General features: G+C 42.0%; 1 protein-coding gene across 1 annotated transcript; it reads right to left on the bottom strand.

Moving 5' to 3' along the window:
• Positions 1-4,228: 4,228 nt before the first annotated feature.
• FDX1 (ferredoxin 1) lies at positions 4,229-20,107 on the bottom strand. Its single transcript, XM_032099340.1, has 4 exons — positions 19,897-20,107; positions 14,094-14,218; positions 11,169-11,298; positions 4,229-7,371 (listed from the first exon to the last, which is right to left on the bottom strand). Exons 1-4 carry the CDS (start codon positions 20,067-20,069, stop codon positions 7,257-7,259), a joined length of 543 nt encoding a protein of 180 aa, XP_031955231.1. The 5' UTR covers positions 20,070-20,107; the 3' UTR covers positions 4,229-7,256.
• Between the last annotated feature and the right edge of the window lie 375 nt (positions 20,108-20,482).

The following is a 20,482-nucleotide window of genomic DNA, read 5'->3' as shown; positions in this document are numbered from 1 at the left end:
GAGCTAAAAAATTCATATTGGTATGGTAAACATCATCTAATTGCAGAAAACACGAACTGCTGCCTGTGTCTGCATCAGTCAGGTCCTGGGTCAGTTGCACTTGCACAGGTTACACTTGCAGTTAAGCTCACTTCAGGCTCTGAGCTTATTTTTCACTCACTGGCAAAAATATTGGGGGAAATTATTTTGCCAGAGAGTAAGAATTTCTGGCACTTGACCCTCAGGGGAATGTTGATGTTTCAAATTTCCCATGATCTAGAGCCATTATGGAGGCTCTTCAGCTGGAAGGAAGTAGAAATGGATTTAAAGGTATTATATATGGTGGCTTTATGGTAACCCAGGAGCAGCCCAGTGCTGGCAGCACTGATTAGCCAGTTACATAAGCAGTGAAATACCATAGCAAATACCTGGTGGTTACTCTGTACTTTTATTATAAGAATTAACTCCCATTCCCCAGTAATTGGCTTTCTCCCTTCATTTCTGTGTGCTGCTGTAAAGGTCTCTGATGTCCTGTCCCCCCTTTAGGAATTTTTGCCTCCAAAAGTAAGTACTATAACAGCCAACTCAGAAGCTAGGTCTTTCCTGACCTTTTTAACCAAATACTTGATAAAAGGCAAAATAGTAGAGAATAAAGACCAGTGATGAGGTATTTAATTAAGATAGTTTTTAATGTGAAGCTCTCGTTCAATGCTCAGATACAGGCTGTTCAAGTTGGAAGTACACTCTCTGTATACATCACTCAGCAGAGGGAGATCCCAGTCTGCTGAGCTTTCCTGCCAGGACAACATTCACCCTCAGGGCAGCTCTGCTGTGCTTCCTAGACCTCTGCCTCAGAGACTCCTGTGCTGCCCTTCTCCTTGAAGGACAGCCCCAGAGGGGCAGGAAACTTCAAGACAAGGGACATTGATTGTTTTTATTTCTCCATGCCAGGACAGAACATGTTTTTCCTGATTTTCCCATGAAAATCCAAAGGCTGTGATGATCATAACAACTCAATTAGGCTGGAAGAAAAAACCGAAAAGTGCTGAAATCTGAAGTAGAGACTCTCCTGCTCCAGCCATCCCCTGCTGTGCTCCCTCCTGACAGTCATCAGTCCCTGGAATTGAACCACAGCCTGAACGAGCTTCCCTATCACTCTGAGCTACCACGTTCCTTGTCTCTGTGACACCATTTGTTTTCTTTTACAGCTATTATCATCTATTGTTAAACATTCCTCTGAGGTGACACCTTCTCCCTTAATCTGCAGCCAAAACCCGTTGCTTCCTCCCTGGGTGGGGTATGTCCTGGATCCGAGAAGCTGCAGCTGCATCACTGTGATCTTGTGTCCCCTCTCCCTCTCTTTCTCCCTTCCAGTCAGAGTTTTCTAGGAAGGGAATGCCATTGTTCCAAGCCATTCCCAGTAAAGCCTGTGAGCACTCACCATATCAAAAGCTGGTGCTGGCTTACCCATGCAAAGCAGGGCTGTTCCTCGAAGAAGGGTAAAACGAAAATGAGCTGCTAACCTGCCCCTAAGTCTACTCAGATGCACTTGGATGGAGAAAAAACATCCAACTTATCCGGATATTTGTTTGATCCAAAACTGGATCCTTAAGGAGAGATTTTTGATCAAACACATCCTGAAGGAGGAATGCCGTCTATGGCCTGGTATTTCCTTCAGTGAGATGGCAGACTTCTCCAAATCCAGAGATTTCAGACGACCAGCTGCCAGTGGCAGTTTGCTGCCAGCGGGAGGAAAACCAATTCAGCCATAGCTGCAAGCAGGTACAGCTGCCACAGGGGCTTGCAGACTTCCCTGGAGTATCTGGAAGAGGTTACTTAACACGGCAGCAGCGTCCCCGGTTGCTACCACTTCCCATGTGTAATCCATGCCCTCCTGCCTGCCGCAGTGCTGGAGAAGGCAGGAGCACGAATGTCCCACGCTGAATAGTGTTAGGTTACGTGACTGGCGGATCACTGCCACCACGACGCGGGAGCAGACGCAGCGGGGCAGGCAGGGGAACCCCCCCATGGCCCCACCAGAGCCGGCTGAGCCCCTGGCGGGCCTGCTCCCAGGACTGTCACGGGGAGGAGCTCCCCAGCAGCTCACAGCCGAAGGTGTTGGTGCCTGCGGGGCTGGGGCTCACGCGGCAGATGGCTGGCGGCGCGTTCCGTCGGCGTGTGCGCGCTGGCTGTGTGTCCGTGCATCTGTGTGTCCGGGCGCACACGCCCAGCCTTGCCGCCGCGGCAGCAACAGCGCTTTGCGCTCCCTTCCCCGCCAGGGCCGCCCGAGGCGGCCGCACAGCGAGCGGCTCCCGGCAGCGCGGTGCCTGAGCGGGGCGCTCCCACGCGCAGGTTTTAATTCCTGTAGCGCTGTGCTGCACGGATTTACCACCTGGGGTCAGCACCAGCCGGGGGAATGTCGGGAACACGCGCACTCGGAAAGAGGCAGAAGCGGGACAGCTGCGCTGTACCTGAGCGGACCCAAGAAAGGTCGCACCAAGCCTGTTCCAAACCCGTTTTATCCTCTCTCATCTCTCGCAGATGCGAGGGACGCGCCCTAGTGCCGGCTCGGGGGACGAGGCACCGCGCTGTGGAGGTGGGTAGGCGCAGGGAACATGATGCCGGCTGGACAGAGGTAACCTGACACAGAGAAGCACAGGGGCAGTGTGAATGCATGGAAAAACCTTTTCCTGGGATCAAGGGAACTTCCAGAACTCTGAAGGGCAGCCGCAGAGACGCTTGGCCAAGCACAATAAACCAACAGCTTTTTGATGAAGAGTTGAAGCTGCAAATACTAAACCACTGCTGGCGAGAAATTACTCTTTTAAAGACATTTTGAAATCTGGACTACTTCACATCAAAAACCCCGGGTTAACTCCATAAAAAGTAAGTGGTGGCCAGTAGATTAGAAAGTAAATCTCAGGGTTACTTTTCATGCCATCATTTACACTTTTAATGCCTGTTTATGGATGGGCTGTGCCCCTTGTCACTCTCCTGGCAGCACAACTGGGAGAGAAAGCACCAAGGCACTGGAGGCCACAGCAGCACATGGACCTACACAGCCACAGCCCCTGCCACAATGCAGGAAATTCCTACTCTTTCATCTTTTCAGAGCACTTGAGGAGAAATCAGCTCAAGCAGCTGCACTCTTCCCAATGTTTTCTACTACTTGGTAACTCAGTGACTCAGCTTGAGCATCTCTTCTCCTCCTTTAAAGAATTATTTCTCCTTTTTTCTCCCGAGGAGTAAGGATTTTTTTGTATACCCTATTTTTGTATACTACATTGTCCCTTGCAAGGGCAAAATACAGGCTGTAGGAAATCTCCTCTCCACTCTAGCCTGGACCTGCAAGCAGGACAAGCACTGCCTTGTCACTGCAGCTTTTTCGGACATGGCCTTTTCAACCTGCCTCCAACTGGGATGTGAATTAGGTTTGGACATGGCTGTGTTAAATCTTTTGGAACCCCATAGCAAAAAATAATGAAATTTCAAGATTTAGTTTTTGTCTGAGAAGCCACCAACTGCCTACAGAACTTGCCTTTTTTCTCTCTCTCACGACAGCTTGCAGTCCAGATAATGGGAACTTCTCCTGACATAGCAAGATGGGGTGGTGTGAAAATGCGAGGCACACCCTTTTTTCCCCTTCAGACACCACACAAACACCCAAATATCACACAGGTGGGACTGCGGGCTTGGGCCTGACTGCAGTTTGAAGGGGTGGAGGGAAGGGACACAGTCTAGAGCCACAGACAAGCTCCTCTCCACTCTTGAAAAGGCAGAGGGATGTTTTTGGCCTTGTTCACAAACAACCCAATCCAAAGGACCTTTTTACCCACAAGCAACAGAAGACAAGTGTAACCCACCACTCCCCCAATGCTTGTGAAGTAAAAAGTCTGTACCAGCCCCAGACTTTGAGTATGCTTCTAAAGTTTAGTTTGCGACACAAAGGAAACAACGTCAGTTTTGATTTGCTCCTCATTTTTGAGGGGAGAGAGAGAGAAGAAACCCACTCACCCCATCTTTTAGCAGAGCAAGGAATGGTTTTAGAAAGCAAATTACCTGTAATTTTTATTTGGACAGGGAAGTAAGTATGTATTCAACTAATACTGATACTATAATTGTGTGTCACTGCACAAGAATTCATACTTACACTTAAACGTGCACCTTTAATGGGTAAGTTCCATTTTTCACCCAGAAATACATCCAATAGCTTGGAGAAGAAGGAAGGAAAAATCCATAAAACAAGAGGTGTCAGAAAGAGGTTAAAAATAAGATTTATTTGCAAATCATTTTGACAATAAACTATTATCTCTGAGCTGTGAATTTTGGGGACTACAAGTCAGTTCCTTTGTGTTCTGAGATTTCCATTTGCATGCAATATGGGATACCTCTAGAATTCAAAATGAACTTCGAAGTGTCCTTTTTTGCCTTGCTGTGCTGAGTAATTCATTCCACAGGCACACTATAGGAGAGTCAAAGTCTTTGTAATGAGAAGCTGTCACAGGAAACGCACAACAAAACAACCTTGGCTTAGAAAGAAAACTCACTTGGGAGCTGTTTCACATTTGTTTAACACAGTGTTAAGCACTTCAAGATTCCCACTAGAAGTACCTGGTGCTGTATGAAAAAAAAACCCCAAATAACCCAATGAAAAAAAAAACCATAAACCCAAAACAAAACCCAAGAAGACCCCAAAACTCAATAAATAATCAACATCTACCCCTAAACCTCACAGCTATACTGAAACCTCAGATTTCTTTCTGATGTACGAACGCACAGCACATCTGGTTATGACCCAAGTTCCCTCTCTTAGAAGCTGATGAGCTGTCTCATGTACAAAAACCCAAACCCTCAAGATTTAATAGTAATAACTGTATATAAATGAGCTCAGGACAAAGGCAATACAAAGTGAGATTTACCTTAATATCTGTGTGAAGGCAACCTCTAAGTCATGGTTAGAGTCACAGCAGCAGAAGAGGAAGACAGCAGCATCTTCAGAACATTTCGTCAATTTATGTCCACCCTTCTCCCTGACCTTCTACTCTATGCCCTTCATAAAGCCTGAAAACTTTAATTCTGAAGTCTTAGTTTGAATCAGATGACATCAGAAGTGTATTCTGAAACCCCTTCACGATTAAGTTTTGAGCAGACCACAATTAGTATATCTTGCATTAGGGCAAAGCTGAAGGGTAACTCAGAAGGAAATGAGGTAACTCAGGAAATAAAAGAATCTGACCCACATCTATTTTCAATACAGTTCTAGAATATACTAATTCTTACAACAAAGAAGGACTTTTTTTTTTTCCTCTTTATAAAGCTCAAGATAATCCCAATATTTGACACTGGAAAAATAATTTTTCTCCCATCCCATACATATAATAATGCAAGAAAAGATGTCCAGATGTCATTGTTGCCAGTTCAAACAAAGCACTAATGAATTCATTAGATCATTCAAATGTAAACAAACATAGTTTATATATATATATATATATAAAAATGCCCAAAAAATCAGAAGGTAACAACTACTGGTGATAACCAGTTCATATAAGTATTTATGTAAAGTTGGAGAGAGTAATGGTCTTAGAAACATTATTTTATTTGGGCTACTTTGGGAAGACTAAAACAATATTGAACTGAAAGCTCTTCATCATCAATCCAGACACCATCTCACCGCAGGGGTTTCCCTATACCTTCTGAGGAACCTAGGCCATTTTTATGAAACAAATATACTTGGTCATTTCACATCAACCATTACTAAAATGATCCTGAGAGCAAAGCCCAGAATCTGGCAATCTCTTCAAGCTGAACACCCTACCTAACATCAGACTGCCTCCTGCACAAGCTCACAACTAAAAAAGGATAAAGATTTCAGAACAAATCTGATTTTGACAAACACGGCCCTGTTCAATCCCAACTCAGCCATCTCCAGAGTACAGTAAGAGTTTGTGATGGGTAAACTGTAAATCCAGTTGCTATGTTTTCCCATTACACAGCTCCAAGGATTCACTCTTCTAAGCCCTGTCTATTCCAGTATTTGTGGTGTAGTTAAATGTACATACTGTTGAGGTTTACCAATACCTGATTTGGGCCATTGTTAAGCTGCAGGTACCAAGATCCTGCATCAGCCTGTCCTGGTTTCACCTGGGAGAGAGCTAATTTTCTTCCCAGCAGCTGGTGCAGTGCTGTTTTGGATTTAGAATCAGAATAATGTTGATAACACACTGGTGTTACAGTGTAAACACAGCTTAGCAACAACTAAGTCAAAGCCTTTTCAGCTTCTCACCCTACCCCACCAATGAGGGAAGCTGGTGGTGCACAAGGAATTGGGAGGAGACAGAGGCAGGACAGCAGACTCCAAGTGACCAAAGGGAGGTCCCAGACTGTATGGTGTCATGCTCAAAATACCAACTGAGGCCAAAGTTGGCTGGGGTTCACTGCTCCAAAACTGGCTGGCCATTAGTCATCATGTGGTGGGCAACTGCGTTGTGCCTCACTTGTTTTATGTATTTTATTTATCATTATTACTGTTGTTTTCCTTTCTGTTTCTGTCCTATTAAATTGTCTTTATCTCAACACATGAATATTTCTTTTTTTTTTTTTCCCCCAAGACTACCCCCCCTCCCATTTGGAAGGGGGTTGGGCAGTGGTGGGTGCAAGTGAACGGCTGTGTGGCATTTAGCTGCCTGCTGGGTTAAACCGTAACATAGCCCTTAGAACTCATGGGTTTAGCAGTATTTTTGTAAGACAACATTTGCCACATATCTCATTAAGATTCCAAAATTCGGAAAATTCCTATCCTGAAAATCCACTATTTGCTGAGGAAGTATCATATTTACTGAGAATCCAAACTAGCTCTGAGCACACCATCTTTAATGGCAACACTTCAAAAAGACCCCGTGCAGTCCTACAAGTTCTTTTCTCTTACACATCCATGTGTGACACCTAGAAAGAAATACTCAGGGTTTGTTTTAGGAGAAGTCCTGTACAGGTGATCCAGTTTTTAAATGTCATTAAATGTTTTGGCAGAATAATGTTATATGAAATCTGTAATACACTTGCTAATGTTTATAATCCAATGATTACTTATAAGAAGTATTATTGCATTTTAAGCGTAAAAATATAAGAGGTTCTATAAAGAAAATTAAAATAGCATTAATCTAATATTGATAGTCATATAAAATAACTCACAATTATGTAAGTTTCCATATTTAATTACACATTTAAAAATAAGTTATAAAAATAATTAAGCTTCTTTAAAACCCCTAGGATATTTTCTTTTAGGAGTTTTTACTCATATCTACTGATTGTCTAGCATCAGCCACAGCTTCTGGTACTCGAACAGTCATATCATTCATTGATTTCTTCAAGCAGATTTGGCAGCCTAAACGTGATCTGTGGGGAAACAGGACATTGTTGTTAGTTCTAGTCCACCAGCAATCTAACAGCATTTACCCCCTTATGTGTCCGACACTCAGCCATCCCAAACACCACGAACCAGGAACAACCACTCTTGTGCAGGGCCTTAATCAAGCACAGGAGCAAACCATGTGCATCAGCACAAGGATCTGTGTGGCAATAGTCAGGATTTACAGCCAGACCAGAGCTCAGCACACTGGAAAGTTCCACACTGAGTACTTCCTGCTCACTGCGAATGCAGAATACGGGTGACCCTTCCCTTTTCAGTGGGTCACTAACAGGTCAGTCCAGTGCAGGGAGTGATGCTTGATCTCACAAGGGACATTTGGCATCTCTGAAGAGATAAAGGCTTTCATTCAGATTCATTGCCTCAGAAAAAGCAAAGCCTAACCACCCCCATCCAGGGTTCAATGTTCTCACACTAAAAAACTCAAAATTGGGCTTAAACCAGAAAAGTAAGAGTGAAAAGACAAGAAACATAGGAAGGAGAAGGATAACGTAATCAAGGCACTGGAGCAGATGTCATCCTCCATTTTTAGACCTATCATTCAGCATGAGAAAGCCAGATGTTGAACATGAGCAATTAAAATCAGAAGATTTAGTACCACAACAAAACTCTGCAGACATCACAAGCTGCTTTTATTGCTGGGATAACTTTTAATTCAATGTCCATGCCTCAGTATTTAAGTATAGAATACTAAAGACATCAGCAAGGATGGGCAATGTTCTGTAGCACCAGTCTCTGGCAAGACACTAGCTAGCTGACAGCCTGTTTCAAGAACGTGAAGTTCCCACTCTTTTATCCACCTCTCCATATGCATTTATCTGCATTTGCCTTTTAATTCCAAATGTCATTTCCTATTGCTCAAGAGCACAAAATCCTCGTGCGTGTTTTCACAGGCAGGTAATGATACTGCCACATCACTGTAAATAAACCTTACTCCTCACTGTGTTTTCCTGAGTCTTTCACGAGGATGGTCACACTAATTAAAACCTAGCACCATCACCTTTACATCATGCTGATGACCACATACTCTTACCAGGCAGCTTAATACTTCTTGTTAAAAGATATGGGGGTTTTTTTTAACCAATTACTTATCCCTTACAGGGCCTTTGCTCTTATGCTGTTGCAACTCAAAATTTAGTAAATGATTTCTAGACCTAAGTAAACTGCATGAACTACAAGATCTTTCTTCATCTCAGTGACTTATATGAAGAATTTCCATATCTGCTTCATCCCTCTACAAAAGCTCTGTTGAATTCTTTCCTTGCCCATAGTAGATAGTATAGAAAAGCAACAGCCCACAGGATCAGAACAGTGTTCTTCAGCTCCAAATCTCATTTTAAAACGTTGACTCTCATTTAAAAAGTTGGGTTGCCACCTTCCTATTCCTTTGATGTGGAAACAGTTTCAACGCAACTAATTAAGCCTTACATACAGCAGGTCAAAAATGCCATATTGAATGCCAATAGAGCTCCTGGGTGAACGCTACATAGCCATTACTATTTGTTACCACTCAGTTTATTTACCTGCAGTGATACTACTTCTATGGATACATCAGTTTGAAAGAAGATCACAAAATACACCAGGACACCCTCTGCAAAGAAACCTTCCAGTACATGGGCAGCCCATAAAATTTGTAGAAATAACAATGCAAAAGAAACTTCACTTTTATGTTATGTTGCTCTATTTTACGTGCACCTTGTACATCACCCACTGGCTCTGTAGACAAAGTTTCCTGTTTCTGATAGGTTAGAAACAAAAATATTTGTCTACTTTTGCAAGCTGTTTCTCAGCTTATTTTCTACTTTAGTATTATTTTAACTTGCCAGGGTTTGCACTCCCCCATCTTACTACTTTCTACTGTTCTGCAGTTAATCAAAACAATTTTATTTTAACCTAATTAATCATTCATTTTAAAAAACATGAGCTTTCATGGCAGTTGCTGGCTGAAATTTTCCCAGATACAGAGTCACTGACAAGAATAAGCTGTTATGCTTATACCTATGACAGAACATAGAAGTGCATCTCCATTACACAAATTTACATCAGCACAGGAGTCCAGGTAACCTGCAGCAAATACCAGCCACTTGAAGCTCTGTCTTTCAGAAGAGTCATCCTCTCACATATATGGAAGGTCCCTGGCCATAGGGAAAATGTGTGATGCTAGGAAAACCTAACAGAAGTACCAAATACCTTCAGAGGATCTAAAGCTTAATTTGGTATGAAGAACTTAGAAGGAAAATAGACACATTTAAACAGAGAGCTCTGGCTTGCTTGTTTCCCAGTTCTTCAGCAAACTCTCCTTGCTTTAAACCTTTACTTAAAAGGTAGCCAAAGAAAAAAGGTTTTTATTATATCATATCCCTCCAGAGCTATTTAGGAATTATTTTGGCCCTGAACCTAAAAGTTACTCTTTAGTGTGGTAGGTGGCAGGCTTAATAGGCATATAGTTTTTTTCAAAAGTGAAAATGGGTTTTTGTGTGACAGGAAAAAGGATAAAACAAAAGAAGCTACAACAAGTTTCTCATAGCTTGACTTCTTTGCCTTTACAACCTCCCATAAATGTTCAGATTTGCCTGAAGTGAGAAAGTGTATTGTTATGTAGAAATTATGAGTACAGGATTCCCTTTACTGATATAAGGAGACAGACAAGTTAATTCAGAGTACTTCTTTGCAGAGTCATAAAAAACTCTATGCTATACAGACCACGTATAAAGCCTCTGACATCATTGGAAAGATTCTCAAAAACTTCAACAAGCAGTTCCATTGAAACATGAGGCTTATGAAACCTCACAAGGCACAGCTGCCTACTGTTCCTGAGGGCATGTTCTGTGATAAAGGCTACTTGTGCACCAGCAAGTGCAACAGCCCACCTGGAATGCGTCTGTGATGAGGATGTGACACCCTAATTACAAGATGTGTGATGGTGGGGGTGATGCAGAACAGAGGTTTACTTTAGAGTACCACTAGTGTAATCCTAATTTCTATCAGCAGTCAGAGCACACTTCAGGATCACTTTCTCCCAAAAGGGAATCTGGTTTGTGTGCACAAGGAGCCCTCTGAAATGAGTCAAAGCATAACAAGTATGTACACTGACATATCTCTACACTGTTTGTCCTAGAGAAGGCTTGAAGGAAGGATTTTAGCAATGTACATAAATACCAGAGAGGCTGGAGAAGGTGGACTCTCCATCCTTGGAGATACTCAAAAGCTGTCTGGACATGGTGCTGGGCATCGGATCTAGGTGGTCCTGCTTGAGCAGGGGGTTGGAACAGTTGACCTCAAGAGGTCCCCTCCAACCTCAACCCTTCTGTGATTCTGTGAAAAGAAGATCTGACCAAAAACCTAAAATACTAATGTAAACACATTCATAAAATAAATTAACTAGCTACAGACTAACAAGGGACAGAAAACAGAAGGGAAGAGAAACAAGAACAAGAAAATTCACACACAGGACAGCAGCGGCAGAGCTTTCATGGCAGGAACTAGGTTTACAGTCGTTCTTTAGTTCTAACATTTCTGCACCAGACCTCTCTGAAGACAAAGTACGGGCAACTGACACTTTTCCGTTACAAAAACAATAGTGGCATCTTTTTAACACGAATTCAGATAAACAACATTTAAACTTGGCAGTCCCATTTGTATAACAGAATTCAGCTATTTATCAAAAGCTGATTAAGGTGCTCCAAGAATATTGGACTGCCCCATCTGCAAACCTTTCTTCCCATTCTTTGGGGAAGTAATGTAGGCAAGTGTTATGTTGCCTTACGTTTCTGTGAGGCCATATGCCAGGTCCAGCATGTCCATCTCTTCATCAGTAATTGCATCTAGTTTCTCAAATATGTGGTCTTCAAATATTAAATGACAAGTTGAACAGGCTAGCGTTCCTTCACATGCACCTAAAGAAAAATAAATCAAGATAACAGAAAATCCAAGTTTCAAACTGCAGCTGAATTTCAGAAGAAATCCTACATGTGTTTGTCTCATACAAGAAGTCTTGGTTGATTAGCAAAATTAATGTTCCATATATTCCCGCACTCATATACCTACTCTGCATTCAACTGTTAATAGTATTTCTACAGTTCCTGTAGCATTAAAATTTACTTAAATGCTAAGTAATTAGTTAAAAAATGCTAAGCGATTAGTTAAAATACTTAACTAATCCCCTTTCCACCATTTAAAGGAAGAAAAGCTTCCTACTATAAGAATGCAAAAGCCGACAATGCTGTCCATCAACACTACTTCATTTATTTCCTATGCTGATCCTTCTTATCTCTCTTTCCCATGGTTTTGAGGTTTCCTCTAGAAGTTCAACAGCAGAAACCTGCTACGCACAAAAAATTCCTTAGAAGTAGAGAGAGGAGGGATTTTATACTTATTTCTTCTCACTCAACAGAACACTAATTCACAGGAACAAAGGTAGTCAGCCTAGAGAGAGATGGCCTACATAGATTATGAGGTGTTCCAGTACGAGTCAAGGCTCTAACAAGTGCTGGGGTTGAGCAGCACAAGCACCAACTCCACCTACCTGCTACAGCAATTAGGTCATCACAGCACAGTAAAAGTTAGAAATCTAACAAATTTGTCCCTGACACTGTATTGGGCTGGCACCAAGTTCTCCACAGTGTTGAAAAAGAAATACACAACTTCAAGAAGAGGGGGGAAAGCGAAATACCAAGGAGATTACAAACCTCAGGCTCTGATTTAAATTGATAGAAGAGAAGCAGACAACACATTAGCCAATCTTCACTTACTTACTTATTTCCAGGGAGAGCAGAAGCAAAAATACTGTGACCACATCACCTTTGTAATCATATGGAAATAAGGAAAGCAAAGTTGTATGTATAACCACTACTATGAAAAGAAATAGTGGAACTCATCATTAGACCACAAGAACCACACAGAAAGCACCATGCTGCTACAGTATCAAAAGCATGTATTCAAAGTGAGCATGACACTGTACTAGAACATTTAATTTCTAAATTATATCACATCTTCAAATACACATGAAAAAGCAGTTTAACTGAAGTGCCAAACATAGAATTTGTCATATCAGCAGTTTAAGCATCCTTAATGTTTGGGAAGCAAGGGAAGGGATGAGGGGGGGAAAAGGAAAGAACACTGACCAGGCTCTTTGAACAGTAGTAGGTCTTTCCACAACTGTAAAACTGGCAATAACAAACAAACTAAGTGCAGCTAAATCATTCAATAGATACGTAACCCTTTATACAAAGATATTTCTATTATCACTAATGCACACGGGATGCCCCCTGGTGATAGAAGCAAATAGCAGGATTTACATTTTACTTTTCCCTCATTACTTTTTTCCTGAACACAGAACATACATTTTTACTACATTATTTCTCTGCCCTAGTACAATGTTTCATTATCAAGTGGTTATTAAAATGGGACTAGCATATGTTATAATTAAAGACTGCTACGTTATTCCAAGTTTTCAGTTTGGCTTTTTTATTGACAGCATTGCTTTTTCCCACTTTACCACAATGCTTTAACACAGCAGATATTGACACAGAGAACACTTACTGTAGCATACAAGCAGACCAAACATAAGCCTAAATGAGTCATTAATTAATAAGTGATACATAAAGCTAGTTGCATTGCAAATTTAAGAGAAAATTCTTCTTCCCCAGATATATCCAACTCTAGAGACCTAAGAGCTGTCTCAGATATTAAGTATAAGATTTTAATTATTATCAAAGATTTTATCACTAGCAGTAAAATTTATTTGCACTTAACTAGAACACACATCAAATTTCAAACTGTGCTACAATACTCTGATGCTTTTTTCTCTCACCAATTGCTTCATGTTATGCATTCAGTTCTGAAAATTGTACTACCACTTCCTGCATTATTTCTATTAAGTTTTCAGCTCATGTTCACATAAATACCTTCCCAAGGTATTTAATTGCCATTACCTAATACCTTTGAGAAACGTGGTCTAGCAGTTTGAGCAATGAGGGCTAGTGGAAGATGCCCATGGGCAGGGGCATTTGAAACTGAACAATCTTTAAGGTCCCTTCCAACCCAAACCGTCCTATGGTTCTAACTATGGAAAGTGCAAAAGTTTGAAGAAATAGGGAGATGTTGTAATTTCCTCCTATTTTGATTTTAAACAGAATTCGTGCCAAGTTAGAATTTCACAAGGTCTCCTTTACCCCAGTTCTTTAATAAGAATTAAACTTCTTGCTCTTCCCTGCTAACTGACACAGATTTGGTTGCTACTTTCACTGTGCACTCCTCTAGCACATATATAATGCTACAAAAAGCCTGGCAATAAATTGAGACAGCATGGCACTACAGAAGTAACCAGACACTGTTAGGAATACACCAGTTTTGTGTTGCCTCCAGAACAGAACCTTTCTGCTCAGAAGAGGTCTGCAGGTGGCATGTTTCAGACTCCACTTTGACAGCCCTCTGTTCACATTCCCCTCTTTAATACTCAAGCCAAGATCTAGGATATACCCCAAGTATTTTTTTTAAACTTGAACCAAAATATTCTATGCACCTGAAGGAGGAAAAGAAGGGGAGAAAATCCAAATGAAGTACAGCTAGGTTTTATGTATAAATATTCATTTACAGTTGGACTCAATGACCTTAAGGGTCTTTTCCAATCTAAATGAATGAGGAACGTAGTTTCTAGATACTCAATAAAATGTTCAGTGCATCTACTTACCAAAACCATCTATGTCTAGATTATTGTCAACAACAACATCCAGCAGTGAATCCCCAGGTTTTCCCTTGGCTGTTAATTTCTCACCATCACGGTTTATGAAATGAACAGTTATTTTATCTTCTGAGCTGAAAAAGAAAATTACATAATAGAATTAAAGAATTTTAGAATTTTTAGTGCTTCAGAATTGATTGCATACCACTAAAATAATAGTTGATACTGCTACTATCAACTCCAAGGAAAGAGAAACCTAAGTTATTGGCTTTTAAAAGCTGTATTGTACAGGTATTTACTGCTGTACATTGAACAAAAACCATGAAAAGTAAGAAAAAAAAAAACCCCTTAGAGGGTGTTTTGTCACTACAAGCTATAAGGGATCCAGACGTTTTGCCTTTCACCAAACACAATCAAATTATTTTAGGCACAATATTTGTATTTTTAACAAATAAAGGAGCTTATTTTAAACGTTTCTCTCCCCACCTTTCTGTGAACTCTGGCTTTGGATTTACGAACTTTTTGTTGTTCTAATCATTATTATTTAGGATAAATTCTAAACTTTCCTATTTCTGCTTACAGTTTTAGACATTTTACTTTATTAATTCCAAAATTTAGTTCTTCTCTCCTCCCACAAATGGAAATACTCCAAAAGCATTCTCCTGGTTTTACGCACAGATTCTCTTAGGAGCTCACCTTGTAAATATTAATTCTAGTGAAGTATAAAGTTTTTACACGGGTTTCAAAGAAAGAAGGTTTTATATTTCTTTGCTTTTCAAACAATTTTTTTCAAACGAGAAATAAATCTCAAAGTCTGCACAAAAATATCTTAAGACTAAAGCTTTTAACATGCAAAAAACTTATGTTTTTGCATTCCATATTATTTTCACACCCAAATTAAAGGAAAGCTTTAAATATACTAATAAAATACAGCACATTCAATTTTAAACAGACAATTTTCTTTCCTACAGTAAGTGAGCAAAACAAAAACTTGTTGGATGGACAGTGAAGAAATCTGCCAAGAGATGACAGATACAAACTGAACAACCAAAAAGCTAAATGAAAAATTTATGTTTCCATGTGAAATCCATGTTTAAGAACTGCATGCTCCATACTACCCATACTCTTCTTAGTAACTGTGGGCCTTGAGTGATTAATATCATAAGAAAAATATGCAAACTTGAAAATCAAGTCACCCCCTGGAAAACTCTAACCTGCATATCTGAATATTAAAGGCAAAATTTGAAAGTGGCCATGCTGAAACATCAGTGAACAAATTACTTTTATAACTTTTATAAAAGAAGATGTGTTTTTAGCAATCTGAGTCCTAGCTTGTTATACAAGAACAATAAATATTTGTTGCTGTAGACTTCATACCTTGCCACAACTTTTAAGTTCCACTGGCAGCAGTGTGCTTCATGATGATTCATTATGATGTCATGATCAATTCTTTTCCTATCATCCCTCAGTCCACCCTCCAGAAGGCAGCCACAAGCTACTATTAACTATAAATTCATTCTAAAACTATAACTGATAGTGAAGAGTTGACCTTGCTGACCTGCAGAATGCAACTGAAGTGTGTACTATAAAAAAATTCAGAAATCTTAAAGATGTATCTTTACAGAATGTGATTTATGTTGCACAGTCACCTGTGATATCTGAGGACCACCAGCAAACCGTTCTCTGGGGGTTGAAGAAACCACTCTGCTTTTCATTTTGCTCCTCTGCCATGTTAACACCTCCCACAACAGAACCAAGGAAACAAGAACCCACTTAGATAAACTAGTACAAAATTCACCACCTCCTCTGGGAGTTTACAACTGATGGGTTCAGACTGCATCTGGAAAGGTACAGATTCACATTCTGAGAGTCTAAGTAAACGTCTGATGGTGTAATTTTAAACTGTTTCAAAAAGCCCCTCCAGAGCTCAAAGTACACTCTCCTTTGCTGAAATATTTCTGTCAACATGACAAACACAACCCTGACAGGAGACACAAGGCAACGTGTACTTGCATTTCTGGGCATGCTCTGCCCAAGGTATAGACATGGCAAGTACTAAGATTAGGCAATCACAAGTACCATGAACCAAACAGCAACATGTCTGGGCACCCATTAGGTCCCTGGAACTTTTGTAAATGACAAGTCAACTCCCCCCCAGTTTTCAAAACACACTTGAAGCTGTCTTCACCCGTGGTTACACTTGAATCTGATAAAACACCACAGTGTCACAAGAAGAACAGCCCCACCCCTGCTCCCTTGTTCCTTGTCTCTCCAGCGCTCACAATGCCCTGCAATAAACTCGGTGTGGGAATGCACTGGCTGAAAGCCAAACTTCACAGGTCAATAACCCCCAGATGTTAGAACCAGCAGGGTCAGATTTGACCCTTAGATGAAATCTACACCAATTTAGAATTGCTGCGTTACTGCAACAACACAATCTAGGTTTCATGGTCAGATTGATTTAATCTCTTTACAGTGTAAAAATGTGGGTTCGAGTGATCCCCGCTCCAAATCACCCTGCCATCATCCTTACACCAGTTTTACCACAAGTCAACTCCTTTTGCTAATCCGGCTGCAAATCAGCCATAAAACCAAAGTAGACATAACTGGACCAGAAAGCAAAATTGCTAAAGTGCCACTGCCCACAACAAAAACAAGAAAAGAGCAGTGAGATGCCTTTGTCAGTAGGGACAATCTGGTATTTGCTTCAGCCAGTTGTGGACCTGCACTGTGGCTGTGCATGTTTCATGGTGTGGCATTTAGCAAGGGGACAGACTGAAGTATCACCACCAGGTCACTGACTTTTGTTAAAAACTGACACAGTAATTAATCTTTCAAAAGGACCTAATCCACCCTGATTTATAATTGAAACTAAAATTTATTTGTGTAAAGCTAGATCTAGCCTCCTTAAGTCTTTCAGTAGATCCATTTTTTTGCTATTGCCACCATCTATCACTCTTCACATAGCCAAAATATTTTTTTAAAAAATCACTAGTGCTTTACTTGGTGGTGAAAATACTTTCAGAAGTGTGTGTATGTAATAATCAGATTAGTCAGACATTCAAAACACACACTGAGCCAATCTTTTCAATGGCTAGAGGATACCATTAAAAAAAATAAAATCACATCTGCATGAAACAGTATTTAGGCTTTATAAATTTCAAATAACATGGTTTTTATCCACCCAGACATTGTCTGCATCAAGAAAAACAACTATCCAAATACCATCACGCTGCAAACTAGTCACAGGCAATTAACACAAAACATGTGCCAGGTCCGTGCAAGTATGAATAACCTCAGGATTATCAGGAAGAACACAATTTATATTGTGTTATCTGCATGAAGCATAAATATCCCAATTCATGCTCAGAAAAATGCTTTTCACCGGATGTAAAATACAACCAATATCTTCATATGGTTGCCACAGCACTATCAGCATTTTTTATCAAGCTTCACAAGGATACTCTAAATTGAGCACACTGCAAAGGCACAGAGGAGCACCAGAAAACTGTAAATGCTGTTTGTTGTCCCTTCCATGCAAATAATAGCAAATACTGCAAAAACCTCGACAGCTACTTCTTCCCCCTTAAAAAAATTATCCTTTGAATCTTCAGCTATTTCTTCCAAGTTAAGAATCACCTCTTACATTCCTCCAAACAAAACATAACTTTAGCCTGGTATTGCACATGGTGAGACCAGCTCTTATTCTCAGATCTTTTAATAACTAGCAAATCCAACAGCCCTAATTGCCTGAGGAGTTCCATGAATTAAACTATTATACTGGCCTCAATTAACAGAGGTTATAAATCTGAACTAAGCTTTAAAGCATGCAATTATTATGCTGTGCACCAAAAACATTGTACAGCTAACCAGACTGGTATAAAAGAAATCTGAAATGACTACATTTCACCATGAAATTAAAAGGAAGGATATGAGATAAAAAAGGAGCAAGAGAAAGGAGGAAATGGAAATGAAAACATAATGCCTGATGCTCCACTGAAACCCTTGAAAACCTCTGCTCACAGGAATCACCGCAGGTAATGTTTAGTACAGTGAGGTCATCATCCTCTAGACACAAATACAGCTAATTTTACACACGTAAACAATGATGTATCTTTTTACTGGAATAACACTGGCTGATTCTATAAAGGTCAGGAACTGTGTCTCAAATATGATGCCCAGAGAAAGTAACTTATGCATAAATGGAGAAAACAATAATATACAAGAATTTTCCTTTTCTTCCAACTCACTCAGCCAGGTTATGATACTGAGTATATAAACAACATTGGAAATACTTGTTTGCATAAGCTTTTTTGCAGGTGTGCTTGCAAAACAAATGTAAGTAGATTCTATTCTGTATTCAGCCTGTTTGTAAAAGACATGAGGGGATTACAGGTCTTACATTACTATTACATAAGGAAATGCTTTCCCTTTATAGGATTCTTTTTTCAATGATTTTAATAACTTTAAAAAAACCCCTGTCAATACTTCACAAAGACATCTTTATATTTTTAATTAAAAACTGCAAAGCAGGGATCTCAAAATCAACTGATTACCAGCAGGATCCCTCAGAGAAGAGATCTGACTAGCAAATTCATCTCATATGGGAGTCCTAGGCTAGAAAAGTCTCTCTCTCCATATTAAATTATCTGCTGGAACAAAGTCAAAGATCACCTACAGCAGAGTTTAAAAGCAAAGTATTGAGACAGTTTTGATGTCGAGGGCATTATCCCAACCTTGTGGAAACAGGCCAGGCTAGACCCCTGATCCTGGGCTGCTGACTGCAGGTCCTGTTCCAAGTCAAGAAAACTTCTGTGGCAACCAAGTACATCAAGCTTTTAAAACTTCTGCATTTTAAATACTTAAAGTTAGCTGTAGACTCTGACCTATCTTTGAATATACAAACTACATGCCAGGAGGCTGTGCATATATAGTCTGTGACTACATGTAATAAGCATCAAAACTACAGCTGTGGACTGTAGAATATTTAATGCCCACAGATGTAAAGCATTCTGAAACACCTACTCATACATACTGGTGAGGAGAGGAGGAGCTCTGCACATTTAGATCTGACCACAGAATCAATTAGGTTGGAAAAGACCTCTGAAATCATCAAGTCCAAGCTATTACCAAACATGATCATGTCAGCTAGACCATGGCACTAAGTGTCACGCCCAGTCGTTCCATAAAGAAAGATGTAAAAGTGCTCTTCAGTACAGAAGAACTATACCAAAGGCAGAAGAGACTTTAAGTATGAGGATCTCTCTGATATATGCTGTACTTTTACCACAAGCCCAGCCAGACTTTCACGGGGGGAAAAAAAAAACCAAACAAAAAAAAAAAAAAAAAAAAAAAAAAAAAAAAAAAAGGAAAAAAGAAAAAGTGCAAGTTTAATAAGGTCACAATCTCTCAGAAAACCAGTCTGAGCATCAGGAGCCCTGGTTTAGCGTCCGTAACGTTACAAGCCATTTCAACGGAGTTCCAGGTCACACCGACCCTGAGCCTCACCCGCGCCCGGTGCGGGGCCTCGCCCAGCACAGCCCTACGGGGCACAGCTCGGGGGAAGGGCCCCCCAGAGCGCCACCGCCAAGCAGCCGCCGGCGGGACAGCGAGAGCAGGCGCGGTGAGGGGCGGAGGGGGCCGGGACCAGCCAGGAGCTCCGCGGGAAGGTTACCCCGCGCTAGCCCGGCTCGGGCGGCCCGTGCCACGGACAGCCGCTGGCTGCCCTCAGCGCCGAGGCCCGACGGTCCGGCTCCTCCGGACCGCCGCCCCGGGGAGCCCGCCCGGCGCCTCCGGGCTGCGACCCCCTTACCTGAGCACCGCCCGGGCAGAGAGGCTGAACGGCCGCGCTGTCCTCCCGGCAGCGGCGGCGCTAGCGGAGCCCGGCCTCGGCCCCGCTGCCGGCGAGGTGGAGGAGAAAAGCCAGCGGCGGGAGGAAGCGGCGGCGGCGGCCCGGAGGAGCCGCGCCGGCCCCGGGGTGGCCATGGCGGCGGGACGGGAGCGCTGGGGCTCGGGGCGGGGGCAAAGTCCCGCCGCTTACGCCCGCGGCGCGCGCGGCGGCGATTCTCGCAGCCGTTTACGCAGTGCGCGGCCCGCCCCCGCCGGCGTGACCGCGGGGTTACGCAAAGTGCGGAGGGGCGGGGCGCCGCGGGAGAGGCGCGGGGCGGGACCCGCGCGAGGGCCGTCCCTCCCCGCTGCTGCCCTCGTGCTGACCCGCCCCGCCCCCGGGGCCCGGCGCTGGCTCTCGGCTTCCGGGGCGGCGTGGAGCCCGCCGTGGGCTGACCGCCTGCCCGGCTGGGCCCACGAGCGGCTTCGTGTCACAGCAAGGATTCGGCGCTGACACGCAGTGGAGGCGTCACCCAGCGGGTCGTCACTACATCCCAAATGCCCTTTTGGGA

The sequence above is a fragment of the Corvus moneduloides genome, chromosome 2 (genome assembly GCF_009650955.1).
Source record: "Corvus moneduloides isolate bCorMon1 chromosome 2, bCorMon1.pri, whole genome shotgun sequence".
NCBI classification, from domain to species: domain Eukaryota; kingdom Metazoa; phylum Chordata; class Aves; order Passeriformes; family Corvidae; genus Corvus; species Corvus moneduloides.
The sequence above is the reverse complement of the archived record's forward strand: the minus strand, read 5'-3'. Positions and strand labels throughout refer to the sequence as shown.